At 39.7% G+C, this 20653-nt stretch overlaps 1 protein-coding gene across 1 annotated transcript in view; it reads left to right on the top strand.

The window, feature by feature from the left end:
* TMEM182 (transmembrane protein 182) overlaps positions 1 to 19188 on the top strand; it is a 49366-nt gene extending 30178 nt beyond the window's left edge. The window contains exons 4-5 of the mRNA XM_003794321.2: positions 2381 to 2518; positions 18790 to 19188. Of these exons, the coding sequence (XP_003794369.1) occupies positions 2381 to 2518; positions 18790 to 19010 (359 nt within the window). The 3' untranslated portion in view covers positions 19011 to 19188. The remainder of the gene's footprint in view (positions 1 to 2380; positions 2519 to 18789) is intronic.
* Positions 19189 to 20653: the final 1465 nt, after the last annotated feature.

Below are 20653 nucleotides of genomic sequence, written 5' to 3'. Positions count from 1 at the left end.
GAGCCTGTCCTTTTCTTCTATGGTGTTAGCTTCAGTGTCACTTGAAAGCCTTTGCTGTGCTTTAATATTTGTGTCATGTGCCCAGGGACAGGCACCACTCAGGGCTTGCTCTGGTATCCAGGTGGTTTTTATACTGTCAATCACTTCTCAAAACCTTTGCTATACTTCTCTGGCTATTTTCTATGCATGTGCAACTTAGGGGTAAGCTTGGTACTTACCAAGTACAGAATTTTAGAGTCTCTTTTTCGGCTCTTTTCTCTGTGGGTTTCCTTTGTACTCTCTGGCTCCTGAGGCCCTTTCCCCAGTTTTTCTGGCCAGAAAGATTGGATTCTTTCACAGTTTTGGCCTCTTGTGCTGTGGCACACACTGTTCTATGCAGTTGCATCATACAGCAAAGCGTCAAAAGAAAAGAAAAATATATGTAATTATGATTCCTCTCTTATTCTCTGCATTATGAGGGCCCATTTTTCTAGTTTCTCTCTCTTTTGGTCATCTTTTGGGATTGTAAGTGTCCATACCTCCACTGAGGCAGCTGTGGTGTTTGAAAATGACCTAGAAGCAGGATGAGGAAAATTAAAATAGAAAAATAACTATGGAGAAGGAGATTTCTCTCCTCCACACTCTGACTTGCAGGGGCCTCCTTCCCTAGATCTCTTGCCCAGACAGTGGATTCCACTAGGGTTTTCCTGCTATTTTTACCTTTTACACTGTTCCAAATTTGGCTTACTTTCAGCCCAAATCCTTGAGAAGAAAAAAAGGAGAAAAACCCAGATAATTCTTTGTAGCCAAGCTGATCTTTCTTCAAGATTTAATTTTCATCCCCAATCCACTTTGCAACTATTTACTTTTTAGAGGGCTCATGTAGCTGTTTGTCATGCTTATCCGGTTTTAGCTGTGATGGGGTGGGGTGGGGAGTGATGGAATAAGATTCTTATTTCCTAGACTGCCTCTCATTCATGGTCATACACCTAACACTTGGTGTAGAACCTGTTTTATGAGAGAAAACCTTAGTTTTTTTTGTAAATGAAGTGAATGGAAACGTAAAATGGGGACTCACCAATTATCTAATAAATTCTTGTTGGACACAGCAAATATTTGGCCCATAGTCTGCCATTATGTATTCCTGTACTCAGAAGTTGACATCAGTACCATCTGTGGTGGCTCTGTTGTCTGCAAAGCCTGAGTACAACCACAGAGCACGCCCAACACTGAGCACCTGGAGGCCAGTCCTGTCCTCAGGACTTCCTTATCCACATTTCTAGCCTTCCTTTCCCATCTAACTGGGGAGCCTCCTCTTCTCCAGTTTCCATCTCTCCATCCTCTTTTCTCTAAGATTCCTGATGATTGATTTATTTTTTTTTTGCTGGGAAGGCTTATTGAGAAAAATCATTCTTTGCTTTTTTATGAAGTTTCTATTTTTTCTTAAAATATTATAATTTGACTAATACATTTTGCTGAGCTTCTCCTCACTTATACTAACAAGATTTTATTTTAGTGTTTTAGCCTCTTGGAAATGATGAATTTGTTTAATAGATCTGCAGTTACCCAACTCAAAAGTGATCATCATAATTCCTTTTTATTTATTACATATCACCAAACCCACAATCCATTTCTCACCAGCTGCAGCCATTAATTCAGCCTTTCTTGTCCTCAACTTAGCGACTCCTGTACTTCTCATTTTGAACCATTCTAAGTACAAATATTAAGAGAAAGTAGTATGCTTTAAATAAATCTGATTTAAAATCAGATTTGCTTAGAAAGCATAGCTGTACAAACGTCTAAAAATAGTTTTGCTTGCCATTTTGTATTGCCTTGGGCTCTTTCCTAAAAGAGCTACACTCTAAATAGAAGTGGTGGGGGTTTTTTGTTGTTGTTTAAGGATTTGGGGCGATTATTTTTATCTTCTTAGGGATCACTGTGCTACGAATATATTTTAGCAGGAAATAAGAACCAGTGCTCGTAAATCATGCAAACATCTTTTCATGTCTTTGTAAATCTGGTATAAAACACCTGTATGTTATCCAGCTGGGTCCCAGCATGAGAGAACTCTATCCAGAACCTGAGGTGCTCCCACTTCTACAATGGAGTATCTGGTGAGGAAAATGAGGTCTTGAAGGATATTAAATATGTATGTGGTGCAAATATTTAGCAAGAAGAGTTGACTGAAGGTCACGAACGTGGACATTACCAAGTCCAAGGACATCTGGTAAGATCTCTTGCGTAAGATAATTGAAGATGTATAGCTGGAATTCCATCTAGCAGTTTATATGGCTGAAATTAGAAAAATGAAAATGAAAGAAACATACTCTGTGACAGTCTTCTGTGTCCACAACCTAAGTGCCTTTTCTTTCCCTTTTCTCCTTTCTCCTGTGGTCTCCAGTTTACCGTGGTTTCTGGGCAGTCCTGATGCTCCTGGGGGTAGTTGCTGTGGTCACTGCCAGTTTTTTGATCATCTGTGCTGCCCCCTTTGCCAGCCACTTTCTCTACAAAGCTGGGGGAGGCTCGTACATTGCTGCAGGTAGGTACAGTGCCAAGGGTATGGTTCCTAACTGTGGCTTTTCTTCAAGTTGCCTAGTTTTTGAGATTCAGGTGTCAAGACTATCATGATGATGTTCGCATACAAAAATTCTTGAGTGGTAAGTGCATGTCACACACTTTCTAGGGACTTTCCATTTTCCATGTGCTGACACACCTAACTAAGTGGCAGTCTCTGCCCATTGCAGCACCATTAGACAAACAAGAACACTGAGGCTTAGAGCCGAAAGCTGTGATGTTGACGCCTTCTGAGGTATCCAAGAGCCTTTTAGTCTCTCTTACTCTATTAATTTTTTGACAGTAAAATGGGGGTCATAATACATGCATGTGTCTCTGTAACATATCAGGATGTAGGTGAATTTTTTGCATGCTTTAACCCTGTGAGGTTATTTTTGATAAACATACTCTCATGATTTGTATATCGTAGGAACAAAAATCTTCTTCTACCTCATCACCATTCAATTTTCTTAAATGTGTATGTTTGTGTATTATCTAAACATTTTTTTTTCTGCATAGAACTTGCATTTATTTTAGTTACTTTTCCAACTAGTCTCACACCTGCTGAAATGATTGTGGTGGGACAAAGAGAAAAGCAGGTGAATAGGTGAGTCTTGTGAATTATAAGGCTTTTTCTATTCATTAGGAAGAACAAAGTTATTATTTATAGAGATGACCATTCTGGAAAAGTAGGCACACTTCAGTGTGGCTGAGACCAAACTGTACATAACTGTGCTAGATTGAAACATCAGACTAGAGGACAGGGTGTTTCTAGGTGACACTGTTGTGGCAGTTGAAAGAGAGGAAAGGAACGGGTAGCTTTATGGCCTTCATAATCATTGCAGAGTGAGTTCCTGATGCCTCTCACTGTCACTTCAGCAATGGGCAGGAAACACAACTCTGTTTCCATAATGTGGTGCTTAATTCTGCAGAGGAATAAAAAAATAATCAGATAATAGATCCTCTGTTTAAAGAGCTCAAAAAAAAAAAAAAAACCCACTGTGAGAAGAACCCTTCTTAATCTATTCTGCCTGTCTCTTATGTCTTTTATTTCAACTTTTTTCTTGACTGGATTTGCCCACTAGAGCTTATCATTTTTGATAAACATTTTTATTGAGATGTAAGTCACATACCACAACTTACCATTTTAAAGTGTGTAATTCAATATGGTATTTTCACTACTTCCACAGAGCTGTGCAAATGTCACTACTCTCTGATTTCAGAATACCTTCATCATTCCCACAAAGAAACGCCACTCTCTCCTCTCCTCTCTCCCCACTAGCCCCGAGAAACCACTCATCTGCTTTTTGTCTCTGGGTTTGTCTGTTCTGGGTAATTCATATAAATGGGATCACACAATATGTGGCTTTCTGTGTCTGGCTTCTCTCGCTTCCGTCTCATAAGTTAATCATCTGTCTGTTTGAATTCATAATTCCCTAAGACCAAGCCCATTATGGAGCTCCTAATTCCATCATGACCAAACTTGTTTTATATTCCTTAAAAATGAGCATCTTCTTTGCCAAATATTTTTTCACCCAAAAAGCATATTCTACCCTGACCTCATTCAAAGTTCTAATGGGGGTGCATAATTTTTCAGCTGTCTTCCCAGAAATAACAGCACCCTGCTAAAACGTGTAAATACTTGTTTCTTCTCATTACTTTGCTTTTCTTTTAAAATCTCAGTTAATCAATAAGGGGAACATTTCGGTACTACTGCGTTTTGGGCTGCATGATTATTTTAAACCCAGAATGCTTTGATCTTGGGTTTGGTCCAGTTAGAGAATTTGTGTGTGTGTGTGTGTGTTTGATACTTTCAAAAACATTGTTGGTCATTTTTCCAATTTATAATTTTTGCAAGAATGTAGTATATACAAAAAATTATATTTGGGTGAGAATTTGATAGAATGAAAAAGTATTTGATATGTGCTCATATAATCATATGCCTATGTCCAGTGGCTTTTCTTTTTTCAAAGCACCTCATGCTGTAGGTAGGGACAGTCTGGGACCTCCTTGCTCAAGACTTCATGCAAAAGCCCCGGGGAGTGCCGAGGTGTGTGAGACATTCTGAGAGCCTATTTTCAAAGCCACTAAACTAGATGATTATGAGGATGCTTCTTTTAAATTCGACTTTTAATTTCCTTGTATTGGTTGTGTATGACCATTTGTTTCTCAAGAATCAGATGAGATACCCAATTGAATGAGATAAAACATTACTGTTCATCTTATCATGAGTCTCTCATGCCTGCCTGGGGCCGACACACTGTGCCCTGGCCAGCACTCAGGAGCAGGTGCTGTGGGCTCAGGGTCGTCATGCTGCTTTATCCATGCCTCAAACGGGATTGGTGCTCTCTGTTTGGGCAGATGGCCTTAGGGAAGGGCAGAACCAAATTTTAATTGACCATCGCTGGGCGTGTGCACATAGGAGGACTCTTTGGCATCAGCAGGACTATTTTTAGGCAATCCATGCATGGCAGAGGGATGGCAATGTCACAGCTGTGGGGTGGGAGGAGTGGGATGGCGGTATTCCCCTTGCTGGGTCAACAGGCTGGGAGGGCTGGGAAGGCGGATATCTCCACTCCCTGATCTTCCTCAGGCAGGCCAGGCCATGTGTTTTTTGAGGGGTATCTGTTCTGGACATAGTAATTGTCAGGACTTGATGCCCCTGAGCCTGTGCTTCAGTGAGTCACCACACTCCCCCACAAAGCCCAAACACCTGCTGTCATTTGCTCAATGTGGACTCACAGAGAACTCTTACACACAAAAGGGCTGACCTTTGTCTTCCTGTCCCTGTGATACTGGATGTGATAGGAAAGACACTGGAAGTGTTAGAATGAGCAAGTGTGGCATTCAAAGACTTGGATTATATAAAGAATATTAGTACAGAGCTGAATATTCCCAACCCCTGGGCAAGGCAACCTCAACGTGGCAATTGCTGTACATGAGCCAGATGTCTGTGAGGATGGAAAAGAATAAGGTTGTAGTCTGTGTGGACACTGGCCTTGGGGATTAGCCATGAAAACTAGAAATTGCTGTTTTTATCAGCATGTCAGGGCAGAAATATTTTTCTGCTATAATCAAAATTCTCTTTTCAAACTGGCAAATCAGGGTGACCACTGAGCTTTTCTACTGAATGGAGATGTAGACAGCTTCTCCCATCAGTGGAGAGGCCCACAGAGCTCTCCTGTTAGACCTAGGGGGTGAGACTACTTAGGTGTCTTGTGAGGTTTAGAGAAGAGGCTCTGCCTTTGGGCCCAGGATGTGCTAATGGAAACAGAGGATGCCTTGCAGTGTAATTTAGGCCTGTGGAACTTGAGGCAGGCAACACTGTGGTTTGCTTCCTTCGTGGTCTGTTGCTGCACTCCATTCTGAGACTGTGGGCTGAGCTCCTCACCCTGACAGCCATTTCACAAGCTGTGCTCCTCCCTTGGGACGTCAGCAGAGCTGGATGGGTTGAACTGTGTGAATCCTCTGCCGTGAGGGCCCCACAGCCTAAAGCACAGCCTTCTGGGGTTACCCCTGTTCCCCCTGCTCTGGAGGAGAGAGTGTTCTAGAAGTGTCGTGATGTGAACCTTCCTAATAAAAGAGTATAGGAAAGGTGACTGGACATAAAGGGAAGAAAACAATTCCCATCTCCAGCCGATGAGGCTGACTTAGAAGAAAGTGGGATTTGCCGTTTCTTTTCCTTTTCTCTTTCAAGAGATCAAGGGAAACTGCAGTCGCTCATCAAGTGTAATTATTAAAAATTATGTGTTACTGATAGACCAGCCAGATGGAATTCTTACAGTACAATCAGTGCCTTTGGTTTTGATGATCAAAAAACATAGGTATACAAGATTAGAGCGATGGGATGCATGCAGAAGACAAGAGGCTTTCCCCTCTTTAATCCTGGAAAGAACAGCTCAGTTTGGATGCTCGTCTTCCGTACATGTTCCTCCAGGTAAAGCCACAGGGGGTGGGAGAGTGTGCGGAGGCATCCAGAAGAGCGAGAGCAGAAAGCGGTTAGGAAAGAGCTGCTGACAGCCTGAGGACAGGCCTCCTGAACTTGCAGGCACACACAGACTCTGTGGCACCTGCTGTCTCCATGTCTATCTAGTGAAAGATTGAGGCTGTAAGCAGGTGCTCCCTGTGGACAAGTGAGGGGGCCCTTGGGGGAGGAGAAGGGGCCTGCAAGGCCAGTGCACACTCTGCTGGGGTGGCTTTTCTAAAGCCTCTGTGACTTTCCTGATGTGTAAAAAGTAGGCTTCCCGGAGGATATCAAATGCATCACTTCCTAACAGGAAACTGAATATTTCACCACATTGCAGGACTTAACATGTTCAGAGCTCTGGTGTGTTGGAGGTGGGTGGTGGAAACAAAAAAGTAATCATTAAAAACTATTCATTACTCATACACCGGCTGGACGTAATTCTTACAGTCACAATCAGTGTCTTTGGTTTTGTTGACCAAAAATTGTAGTACGCTAGATCTGCTTTCCAAGCGTGAGTGGAGAACATCTATTTTATGTTTCTAGAAGTGCCAGCTTTGTAAACATATTTGTTCCTTCAGTTGTCATATTTGGGAATTCGTCTGGAATTTTCCAAATTCTGTTTTGGAAAAATCAGCAATTTTCTAGACATCTCTGCATACTGATCCTATTATGATGTGGGAAGGTCTTTTTTTCAATTTTTAATGTGGATGATTTTCTAATGTCCTTGGTCTGACATTTTTTGTTGTTTTTGAGACAGAGTCCCACCCTATGCCCTGAGCAGGGTACAGTGGCGTCATAGCTCACTGCAACCTCAGACTCGGGCTATCGGCATCCCACTGCCTCAGCCTCCAGAAGCTGCTGGGATTACAGGCACTCAATGTGGCGCCCAGCTGGGTTTTTCCATTTTTTTAGGAGTCAGGGTCTCACTCTTGCTCAGGCAAGTCTTGAACTCCTGAGCTCAAGCAATTCTCCCTCCTCAGCCTCCCACAGTGCTGGGATTACAGGCATGAGCCACCATGCCTGTCTGGTCATCATTTTTATATAAATGTCAAGTGCTAGAATAAGTCAACATGCTTAAGTTATACAGCAAAAGGTTGCAAAGAGTTATTATGTACAAAAATACTTTAAACCACTATTAATTTTTTCCCTTCAGATTCTTCTTTGAAAGTTTATTTTTTCCTACATTACTTTTAGTTGATATATATGTAACAGGCTGTCAGAATCCATTTTGAAAGGGGCACTGCTATGGTAGATATACCACATGAAAATAAAAGAGGAAAATCCCAATCTCTGCTCTGTGAGGCTGGAAAATTTCAGCCAGATAAAGGCCATGAACAGAAATGAGAATGTGAAGACGAGAAGAGAGCCATTTCTCCAGAAGGAGTGATTACTGTCCTGTGATTGGTCATCCTTACCTGACTTGTTATGCAGCACTTCCTTAGAGGAATTCTGGGTCTAACTCCTGCCCAGATAAATCACCAGCTCAGCGATAGCTTTGGTGGAGCTTTTCTGGAAAACCTTGAACTTGAATAAATGCTTCCTCTCCATGCCCACACATATCCCCTTAAAAAAATGTGCCATTCTTTTAAGAACTAGAGCCACAAGTCTAGCAAACAAATGAATGCTTTTCCTCACGTGACATATTATTATAGGGTGTAATGAATCTTTACCCTGAAAGGGAGTTTTCAGATGTGCAAAGTGACAAGATTATTTCTGTCCGGTCTCTGGTCCAGAATGAGATTTTGTCACAGAGGAGAGGCAGACTGAGTTTCCATATGTTTTACTCTTCTTTTTCAAAGTATTTGTCTCCTTAACATCACCTATTTACTCATTACAGTGAGGTATTTAATGTCTTTGCAAATATCCTTTTTCATTGCACGCCCTCCCTGAAATGGTCACTTTGCTCAGGAGTAATTAGTCCTGAGTGGTTAAGAAGCATCGTATTGGTTTCACAATTTTTCATCTGAGGATTTTTTGTTCTTTATACTTCCTTTTTTCTTTTCCTTTTTTTTCTTTTTTGGATCTTGGAACTTTAAAGGAATCTTTACACTTGATCTTGTATGGGAAGAGAAACATTTTAGAGAGTGTAGACTTATCAGGATGATCCTATTGACCTCTGCTAAGAGTCTGTCCCAGAAAGACTCTTCCTATAAGTAAAGGGCTGGCAGGGAGACACAAGAGGTTTGCTAGACTGGACATTGAAAGCAGAAACTGACCTTAATGTGAAGGAAAACAAGTCTGTATTTATTCCCTTGCGCTCTTTGCAAAATGTTCTGTCCTGGGACTGTGGGGGAGACTGGTGCCACCTTGTGGAAAGTTCCAGTAAGACATTGAGAGAAACGTTTGAGGTTCTCATCCTCTCAGTCCCTCTCAGGAAATGTCAGAACTGGAAGGCACCCTGGTGACTTTATTCTTCTGCCTCTTGCCAGTCCTGAAATAGCTCAGTCACATGAGACTCTCTGATGCTGTAGAAGATTTCGGAGAGTAATATTTGCTAGCTGTGAGCAGTAGCTCATGTCAAACCTTGCAATAATAATAATGAAAACAACATTACCCAGCACCCTGCTAAGTGCTCTACTTCTGGGAATTCCACGTGGCTCCTTTCTGAGAGGCACTTATATTTTCTCTATTTTACCAGTGAAGAAACCAAAAAAGAGGAGTAAGAAACTTGCTTAAGTTTGCTCAGTGAGTTGCAAAAGCTTTTGGTTAATAAATCCTCAAGGCAGGATTGGAAACAGGACAGTCAGAATCCGAGCATGTGGTCTTCAACCACATTCTACTTCCACAAACTCGATTATCGTGAGTTGATAGGGCGTTGGTAGTAAATGCAATTCTGCTTTTCATATCAAGTCCCTAGTTACTTGTAAGGTGACTAAACCTCTATGATTGCCTTCTATTAATAATTGTATATTCAGGAGTACTGAGTATATGGGATGTTTAAAGCTGAAAGCTATTTTGCCAATTGAAGAAAGCCATACATGTTTGAGACATGCAACAGGCATTATATATGTTTGCTTAGCTAAATAAAGTTATAAATCTAGAAAATGAAAGAGAAGAGCCAATTAATGTCTTTGGAAAGTAATATGATAAAGTGTGTGTGGCAATGAGTGTTTGAAAATCAGAAAGATGTAATTATGATATTACAACTATATAAGCAACTACGGCTGTTTCAGAGAACTGGAGAAAAGTCAGTGGAAAACAAGTCTGAGGAAATGGAGAATGGAGACGAATCAAGAGTGTTGGTCATCGTGCACTGGGTATTTTATGATTTCTGAAATGTGATACATAAAAATGAGCACAGTTTTAATATAAAATTGCATATTAATGTAAGGAAGAAAGAAGTGATTATTACAAAAACACCATTTTAAATCATTTTTAAGAACCTCTGGCCCAGGCACGGTGGCTCACGCCTGTAATCCTAGCACTCTGGAAGGCCGAGGTGGGTATCGGGCCTGGCCTGAACCCTGTCTCTACTAAAAATAGAAAAACTGAGGCAATAGGGTTGCTTGAGCTGAAGAGTTGGAGGTTGCTCTGAGCTGTGATGAGCCACAGCACTCTACCCAGGGCCACAGCTTGAGACTATCTCAAAAAAAAAAAAAATTTTTTTTCTGGCTACTTTTCCTAGAAAAACTGCCTAAATTTTCACAGAATGCAATAATATTCATGAGACTACTTTAAAAGTATATTGCAGCTTAATGGCAAGAATCGCTTTTTTGCAAAGATAGGATTGGCAGAGTTCCCCTTTCCTATCATACAGTGGGGAGCAGGTGTGTGGGATGCTGGACTCTGGGATGGACCTGTGGCAGCAGGTCAGCCTACACTCACTCTCATGTTTCCTACCTTAGTGTGACACATAGGACTGTGTGGAACAATTTTTGAGGTTCCTAGTTGTTAAAGTTAATAACAGGTGAAAACAGGTTTAGTAATATCATAGCATCTTTAGAGTGTTGACATTTAAGACATTGGTGCTCTGTGCTTTTAAAAAAACATACATAAATGAATGACCCTATATATAACATGATTTGCCGGGATGGTCTGAAGTCTAATTGGGAGTCTTTTATGAATGTGGGGATCAAGTCAAATAATCCTAATGGACCCCAGTGTTATCCACAGCATGAAGGAGCATTGTGATTCCATCTCACGAGGTTAAATCACTTGCTTGTTCTCGCACAGCCAGGTACTTATGAGGCCAGCTGCTTCTCCCTGCTTGTAATTTTTGTCCCTCTAAAGCTGAGAGATACTCCGTAAATATGAGGAAAGGGACTGTTTCCAAAGGAGTCCCAGACCAAATGTCGTGGGTGGTATTCTGATTCCTTGGTTGAAGACCAGTTCATAGGTGTTTCATCATTAAGCTTCACAATGTTCATTTATATGCCATTTTTATAAGTTTTGAGTAATGCATAATGAAAATACAAAGGATACATAAAAATAAAACGCGTGAAGAAGCTGAAAGCCGCCAGTCACCAAACAATCCCTGTGCTCTAGCACTCCCAAGGCTTAATTGCTCAGGGAGTCCTACTGAATGACTGTCCTAAGTTTTGTTGAGAAAACTGATGTTTATAGGACAACAATTAAGGCTGTGACTTTTTTAGAAGTGTGTTCTCAGTGTGCCTTAGCAGGGCTGTGACCTTGTCGGGGTTGAGGGAGAGTGAAGAAGCTTCAGCAGGGGCACTTCAGGTCCCTGCTACAGCATCAATAAGACCCAGGGCCATTTAACCAGCGTAGAGGATTGTGTAAGACTGTGCTCCACAAGAAGATTTTGTTGCCATTTTCCCCTAAACCATTTGTCTAAGGAAATGCTATCCACTAGTTCAAAACTTTATGTATAAGTTAGAACATCACAAAGCAATATATTCATAGTAGCTTCATTCATAATAGTCAAAACCTAGAAAGAACCTAAGTGTTCATCAGTAGATGAATAAACAAATTGTGGTATACTCATAAAATGAAATACTGCTGAGCGACAAAGGCAGTCACCTGCTAATACCTATAACAACATGAATGAATTCTCAGCCATCCTGTTTAATAAAAACAGCCAGAAACAAAAAATTGCACACTGTTTGATTCCATTTACCTGATGTTCTAAGGCAGTGGTTCTCGACCTTCCTAATGCCACGACCCTTCAATACAGTTCCTCATGTTGTGGTCACCCCCAACCATAAAATTATTTTCATTGCTATTTCATCACTGTAATTTTGCAACTGTTATGAATCGTAATGTAAATATCTGATATGCAGATGTATTTAGGTGACTCTTGTGAAAGGGTCATTTGACCCCCAAAGGGGTCGCAAGCCACAGGTTCAGAATTGCTGTTCTAAGGGCAAAACTGAGCTATAGTGATAGATATTTTGGATATAGGCGTGAAAAGGCACGAAGAACCTCTCTGAATAATGAATATCTCTTGTTTTTAATGGATTGTGACAACATCAATGTTTACAGTTGTAAAAATGGTCAAATAATGTCCTTAGAATCAGTATGTTTTACTTTAGATAAAGTATACAGTGATTGAAAGAATAAGAAGTCAAACAATAAACGAATATTTTTACCCCTTAGAATTTCAAATTATTGGAGTTTAATACAGTATCCTCAAATATTAGGTATGGGCAATTAAAAAAATGCTTGTACAGAGAGGATCTATACATTGCCTGTGAAAACCCCTTGCAGAGATGTTGTCACTCACAATACTTGGTGTTCCTATGCTGACCTACAGAAGATTCCTTGTGTCTGACCTGATGAATGGCTATGATTCCTAGTAGAAAATGATGATAAATACATCGCTTGTCAAGTTTCTTTTTTGTTCACCATTCTAATAATGATGCCATCCTTAAAACCCCCAAGCCCCAGATTTTCTCTTTGATTCTATACTTAGTGCAAATTCTCCCCCTTGCCTTCCAGGCAGCTCCACCTACACAAGTAACTTACTGCCTCCTTGTAATGTTTTCTTTCTTGTTTCAATTCTTCTTTAATTTCAGAACAAACATTATGGGGCACAAACATTTTGGTCACATGAACTACTTTTGTGCAGTTTGAGTCCATGTTGTAAGTAGGGACAATATTTGCATGCTATAGGTCCGGGAAAGGTCCTGGAATATTTTCTTTCCTGCAGGATGTTTGAGAACATCTTCAGCCTAACATGTGACTCCTGTTATCAGGATTTTATTCTGTGTTATGCCAGGGGCTCAGTGGTGGATCTTGGTGGACAAGTAACTACCACACTCCTCATTTTCATCCTCTGCAAATAGCCACAATGAGGAGGCTAATGCTGCCATCCCTGAGAGCTTACGGCACCCCCTGGTTCTATGAAGGTGCCCTTGTTGAACTTTGCCCTGTTTCTAGCACACGTGTGCGTCCTTCAGTTAGAGAAAAGCCAAGTTTTTCTGACTCCAATTTGCTTTTCACCTTGACTTTCTTCCTTCTTAATGCTTTTTTTGGATTATGAGATTCTAAAGACTTATTTATTTATTTCTTTTTGAGATCACTATGTCACCCTCGGTAGAGTCTTGTGGCATCTCAGCTCAAACTCCTCGGCTCAGGTGATTTTCTTGCCTCAGCCTCCCAAATAGCTGGGACTATAAGGCACCCGCCACAATGCCCAGCTATTTTTTGATGCATTGTTGATTAGCAGGCACCGGCCAGGTTCGAACCCGTCAGCTCCCGTGTGTGTGGCTGGCGCCATAACCATTGTGCTACGGGCACTGAGCCTCTAAGAACTTTTTTTATGCCCAGGGAGAGCTGAAATGAGTTGCTGGCCACTTGCTGGCCTTGACTGAACAATGTCATTGAATCATCTAGAATTTGAATCTTCCTCCAAGTAACCCATGATTGAGTGGGTAAAGCCCATTTAAAAGCAGATTACTTACTTCTAAGCAGTTAGAAGATCAAGTTTATCATTTTTAAGTAACTCCAAAAGCTCTCCTCTCTTTTAATACATGTACCAGTATATGTACATCTAGACAAAATTATAGAATCTTAATGATTTGCATATCTTTAAGGAAGAAAGCTTTTCATTCCTGAAACTAAATATTTCCTTGCATGGATGTGCTTTTATTTAATAAATCTTGTTTTTATACTATAGTAAAAAGATCTTTCTAGCATGCCTCCTTTTTTCATTTTTACATTTTTGTGTCTGCAAAATATTGAGGATGTGCAGTTTTATTTATTTTGACTTTGCCCTGGGGGAATCTGTTTGTTTTTATTTCCATACTGTCATTGTTCCTTGTTGTTTATCATTAGCAGTTACATTCTTAATGGCCATTTGTGACTAAATGTTATGTGTCTTTTGTTTCAGAAAAAAATAATTTCCATTTTGAATTCGTGACATTTAAAGGGGGAAGTTTTCCACTTTGTGAGAGAATTCATGCAAAATTAGAAAAGTTTGAATGATTCTTCCACACCCTGCCAAGAAGAAGAAATGTGATGGATTCTTAGAATGACTCAATTATTTGCTCATGGTTTTATTATAATCACAAATCTTCATGGACTTTGGGCCCATGTTTTGATTCTGTGCCCGGTGAGCTATTTCATCATTTTTTTGTTGGACTTCAAAAATGGATTTTATAAGAACAAATTACTTCTGAGACATTAGCTTTTATTTATTTTTCCTTTTTAGAGACAGCATCTAGCTGTCACCCAGGCTAGAGTGCAGTGGTGTCATCATCACAGTTCTCTGTAATCTCAGAGAACTCCTGGCCTCAAGTGATTCTACTGTCTCAGCCTCCCAAAGTGCTGGGTTTTGAGGAATAAGCCACTAGGCACTGCTGAGTATTTTGTATTCTTCCTTAAAAATCTCTGTGGAAAGTGGGTTTGAAATATAACGCATTTGCTGCTCAAGCGAGTTTATGTTTTTATAAATGAAAGTACTAAGGTATCAAGTGGTAATAATTAAAGTATTTCCTTAGTAATAATATTGCCTCAGAGGAAACACTTCACTTGGTGGGTGGACCAAATCAATGATATTCCCGTTTATTAATCACAGTATCCCACCAAAGCAAGACATACCTTTCAGGGTAAACACACATGTCCTCATCAGCCCTTCTGTACCCGTATGTTATCTCTCACACACATGGCCAAAGATTTTTGTCACACTTTTTCTTTTGAGTTATTTATTTTGTTTTGAAATGTGTTCACATTTACATAGAAATCAGGAGTCCTTTTACCCACACACTCTGTTACCTTTTTTTCTAACTGGTCTACTCATAAGAACCTGATCCTGGGTCATGCTTTGTATTTAGTTGTTGTGTCACCTCAGTCTTTATTAAAGCAGAATAAGTCTGTCTTTGACTTTTATGACCTTGAAATTTTTGAAAAATACCAGCCTGAGCTTTTGTAGAGTAGCCTTGAATTTGGGTTTGTTTTCTATTTCTTCATGACTGGATTCAAGCTTTGCATTTTTGGCTGAGAGATCTTGGCAGTGGTGCTGTATCCCTTCTGCATTTCACGATGTGACCTGTGGCATCAATTTGTCATGTCACTAGTGATGTTAACTTCGATCACTTGACTAAGATGGAATTTGCTAGGTCTCTTTAATATAAAGTTACTCTTTTCCTCTTTATAATCGGTAAGTGGTTTGCTGGAAAAGACTGCACCTATGTAAGTATCTTCGATCTTATCCAAATTGCATCCACTAATTTTATCAGCTGATTTTGGTTTTTGACTGAATTATTTTTTAAATAATTGTCCAATGGTGATTTCTAATTCTTCCATTCCTTCTGCATTTATAAGTTAGTTTTTTACTGTAAGGAAAACTTTCATGTCTCTCTATTCATGCATTTATATAAATCCCTGTGGGTTTTATTCAATGAGATATAATGTACCGCTATCGGCTGGGTGATCAAATTACCTCAGTTTGCATTACAGAAAGTCCCATCAAGATGGTTTCTGAAAACACCCCCATTGTTCTTTGAGCACATCTTTACTTTCTGGTACAACTAAGATGTTCCAGGCTCATCTTATATCTTGCTCCCCAGCCTGGACTCAACCTTTTCTTTGAGGAGCTCTGGATCTTGGTGTTTAAAATTCAAGATCTGCAGAGTGGGTGTGCTCCATGCACCTGGGGTGTTGCCTCCAGAGCCTCTCAAGAGACAGACCCAGGAAATAAATCTATGTGTGTGTGTGTATATATATATATTTTAAAATATGCACACCCACCTTTAGTTCTATTTCATTTCTATATTATCTGTTTATTAATTCACATTGATGTATTCAATTCCAATCATACACTATAGAACTCATCCTAAATTTCCTCCCTTCAAAATTTGTAACTCCGTTTATAAGTTATTGAGACAAATGACTCCAATTAGCCTTAATGCGTTTATTTATTTGACTGGCATACCTGCATGTAGCAGCCTCCTGTTTCTTCTCTTGGGCACTTATAGGCCACAAAGATATACCCTAACTGCTTTATCTGCTAAACCATTGGCCTTTGGCGTACATAGTTTTTCCATGTTTATTAGTTCATTTTCCTTCCAGCTGTTTGTCTGTCTGTCTCTACACACACACACACACGCCCCACTGGGAATTTGATGGGTAGAGAGGCACTCACTGTTTTACCCCATGGTGAGATATAACCACAAACAGATTTAATACAAATTAAATGGAATGTGTCTTCAATTAGTGAGAAAGTTAAAGACTACAGTTATAGAAATTAATATTCTTCATTGTTTTCAAGATGTAATTCCTCTTGAAATAATGGCAATATTTAAATATAAATTAATTCTTCCTTATTGAGAATCATCTACCTCTGTTTTCAACACCCTTTCCAACACACCTTTTATCAACACCTGAAATTGAGTAAGGGGTTTTATAACTTTTTAAAAAATATACTTAAGGCTACTGTTTTTTCACAGAGGCAACTTCTTTTTTTTTTTCACAAAAATATCTGAAAGCACAAGAGATTCACAGGATGCAAAGATAAAACCCATAATAACAAATAATACAAAGGCTTGCAAGGTGTTTGTATAAGGCGGAAGATATTATGCAAATGCCTAAGTCAAACTTTTACATTAATAGAGAACAGGGTCTCTATATTTGCTGAAAAATGTATTAAAATGCACAGAGTTGCTAGACAACACATGGAATTGCCATATTGTTGTCAAAAGCTGAGGTACGGCTCTGCAAGGAGTTTGCTGGAGGGCCGTGACTTCACTATTTTTCTGTGATAACTTGTTGTTCCCTGGCTACATTGTATTATTCCGTGAGCCGGTATTTGCATTTACATTACAGACCATGACACGACGTGAAGGATGTTTCTTATTAGTGAAGCATCCATGTTGATTCCTCATGGTTCTCTAGCTTGGCTCACGATCAGGAGAAGGTTTAAGCTCTGATACTGATGCGACTCACTGTGCTTCTGAGCTCTTCTTCTTTTGCATTTACTTCCCAAGATTCACTTATGAAATCGATGGCTCGAGAGAGGGGGCATCCTAAACCCTGTTAAGAGCACGATTAATGTGAGAAGTAGGATCGATGGCTGGGTCCTTAAAATCTGCTCTCTTCTGCCGGGGGCTCCAACCTCTGCTTCTAGTCTCAGAGTTGTGTTTGCCTTTCAGACATACTAGCAATAAGATTATGGAAATCTTACACCAAATGGTTCATCTCATTCATTCAATGAGTATAATAGGTCTTTGGCATATTTGGACCAAGAGCAAGTGGCCTCAAGTATATGTTGCTTTGGGACAAAGTTGAATCCCTTAGGCTGTGTGGTTTTGTGTGTAACCTGTCCCTTAAGTGTCTCAGCTTAGCTGACTGAAGCCTGTCATTCAGCAAAACAGCATTCTTCCCTCTGGTAATTATGGTAACAGGTACACGGAAAACCATATACTTAGCGGTATTCTAAAATTTCAGGATCACAAAGCTTTTCCGTCATATCACTTGTTAAGAACAAAGGTCCAGCACTGTAACTCTTTGTCTAACTTCAACAGTATTTTTGAACTGGAGGGTTACATCGGAATTGTCAATAAATTGTGCTGATGTTTACTATTTAGTGGTTAGGTATTTTTTTCTTTTCTCTTCCTTCCTCCTTTCCTTCTTCCTTCCTTCCCCCCCTCCATTCTTTCTTCCTTCTTTCCTTCCCTCTCTCCCTTCCTCCTTCCTCCCTCCCAGCCCTCCTTCTGTCTTCCTGTCCTTTGCTTAATAAGGCTTTTGATCTTAAACTTGTGGTTTTATATTCCATAAAATCTTCTATCATCAACTCCCCTTTTCATTTATTGAAACAATATTTTCTTTTGCTGTGACCAATCTTCAGTGTGTGTAAATATATATTTCAGTTTATTAAGTCAAATACAGGTGCATGGTATACAGACATATGGAAAATTGTTCATCTTCTTTAATCATCAGAGAAATGCAAATCAAAACCACTTTGAGATACCATCTAACTCCAGTAAGAGTAGCACACATAACAAAATCCCAAAACTACAGATGTTGGCGTGGATGTGGGAGAAAAGAGAACACTTCTGTACTGATGGTGGGAATGCAAGCTAATATGTTCCTTTTGAAAGGAAGTTTGGAGAACACTCAGGGATCTAAAAATTGAGAACACTCAAGGATCTAAAAATTGACCTGCTGTTGGATCCTGCAATTCCTCTACTAGGCGTATATCTAAAAGACCAAAAATCACTTTGCAGAAAGGATATTTGCACCAGATTATTCATTGCAGCTCAATTCATATATGTTTCAGTTTTGAAAAACCATCTCTGTTCTTCTCTGTTGGTTCAGTACTTTTATCTCTGTTCTCCTCTGGTGCTCACCTTGGCTTCTATTTTTATGGTCATATTCAATTGCAGCACTGATTAGCTGGGAGTGATAATATAATAAGAATCAGAACAAACTGAGCTGAAAATCGGCTCTGAAAACCACTAACTGTGGCTGTGCCTACTTAAAGCAGGGGACGAGATTAGTACCTATTCCACTGGCTTATTGTATATATTGAAAGAAAGAACATGTTAGTGCTCATCCTGAACCAAACACCAGCAAAGAAAAAGGGACAAATGTTAGACTGTAATCTCTACAAGGGCTAAGGTCTTTGACTCTAATGTTCACCAGCACCTAATGCGGTGCCTGGCATACAGTAGGAACAGAATAAATACATAGCAGTGGTTGCTGCTATTCTTCGAAAGTGAAAGATAAATATGAAGCACATAATAAAAGGTCTGACGTAAGTATTTGGTTTACCTAGAAATATATTTGTAGAGGCTTATCATCAGGCAAGTGACTGGTTTAGTGTAGCGTTTTCCAGAAAACATCTTCAGAAAGGCTAAAGTGTTTCTTTTCCTTTTTTCTTTTGTCTGTCCCAGGCATCCTGTTCTCCCTGGTGGTGGTGCTGTATGTCATCTGGGTCCAGGCAGTCGCTGACATGGAAAGCTACAGAAACATGAAAATGCGAGACTGCCTGGACTTCACCCCTTCTGTTCTGTACGGCTGGTCATTTTTTCTGGCCCCAGCTGGGATATTTTTTTCTTTGCTAGCTGGATTGCTATTTCTGATTATTGGACGGCACATTCAGATACATCACTAAACCAACTGTGCCCACAAGTATTGTCTTGAGAGATTTTTAAACAGAAAATACTGTCTTTCTTTTTCTCCATTTTGTTTCAATGATGCCAGCATAAAATTAATGGATGTAAATTTTAGTTACTATTTGATTTAGTCATTTTATTTGTGATTTCCTCTGACGAGAAGGTCCTAGAATCTCTGTGATCACCAGCAGGTTTCCATCTTGTCTAAAAGCTGTCAAGGACTTAGCTCTTTAGGAAATAGGCAAATGGGTCTTCCTTTCCTGGGACACATTAGAGCTCACGCAGGTGGCAAAGGCCTGATCATAGCCTGACACCATCACATGGGGGAAAATCTACGTTTCACAGAAAATCTCCTTCCTGGTGTTCATTTCTGCTGATTTTTAAAAAAGGAGTCTTTGGAGAATAATTAAGAGTAAAAAACAAATGTTGTCATAGAACGTACTTCATTTTTTCTTTGCACACGTGCATATCCATGTACGCAGTCACTGGCTCTTGTGAGCAAATGACTCATTTAAAAATAGACAGCAGTTGTCCTGGTTAGCAGAAGCCACATAGTCATCAGTTAAAATGGACCACAACAAACAAACCATGAACATGAACTTACTGTGCTTTCTTTCAAACAGTAGTTTGGTCACCTACTTTTATTCCCTTAGTTGTTTACACTTACATAAACCTTAAACTATATTTAAAAGTAGCAAGTCTATAAACCAAATTATGTATAATGCAGATCGAATCTTTATGAACTCCAAGCAAGTTAATTCTCTAACGTAATGTGATTTAAAATATGTAAAAACCAAGCACCTTAGTTTAGTGCATACTTCTATTTGAGACTCTAAAATTCTCATTTAAAAACTAGATTGGCAACATGTTCAGCATGTGAAAATGTATTGATGAAACCTGCTTTTCATAGTCTTTAGCTGTAAACTTTTGAAATACTTTCATGGGAGGATTATCACAGCCTTACTTGGTTAAATACCATGAAATATAAACTTTCCCCAAGATTTTATGGATTTCAGTTCTTCTGATCATTTGATTCCCTTAATTATTGTCTCTCAGCTTCTTCCTCTTCACAGTGGGCATATTAACATTTACAGAGCTGCTATTTCCTTTGGTCACCTGGAAGAAGTTTTATCCTGGGGAAAAATAATTCTTTATTATTCACTAGTGTAGACATTTTGCAGACCAAAGATGTTCATTTGGCACGAATGTTGATTGAAATTAAATCCATCTGAGAGGCCTAGGTTGTATTTGCATTCTGGAAACCTCCATCATGGAAAAGTTTGGCGTTAGTGAAGGAAGAGAGAAATGGCATGGCATGCAGGTTTTGCTGGAGGCCCGAGCGTTCTGCAGCTGTTTATGAGGCATGACTCACAGACAAAAGGGGCCCCATCTAGCTGGTGCTTGGGCTAGATGAACTCTAGCACTCCATCCTGCTGTTCCCATGACGATGGAGAGATTGTCCCAGTCTTCTGCACATCTTGTACTTTTCCATTAATCTTTGTTTCAATGGAAGAGAGTTTTGGAGGAATAGCAAACATCAGAGGGATCTATAGAATCACAAGGGCATTTTAGTGACAGTTAGGACTTGCCTCTATTAATACTAATAATGAAAATCTCCAGGGTTTAACTGGTTTCTTAAGTC

This window comes from Otolemur garnettii, unplaced genomic scaffold (genome assembly GCF_000181295.1).
Source record: "Otolemur garnettii isolate 467f Iridium unplaced genomic scaffold, OtoGar3 scaffold00079, whole genome shotgun sequence".
In the NCBI taxonomy this organism is placed as follows: domain Eukaryota; kingdom Metazoa; phylum Chordata; class Mammalia; order Primates; family Galagidae; genus Otolemur; species Otolemur garnettii.
Note: the sequence above shows the minus strand (reverse complement) of the source record. Positions and strands in the feature narration are given on the sequence as shown.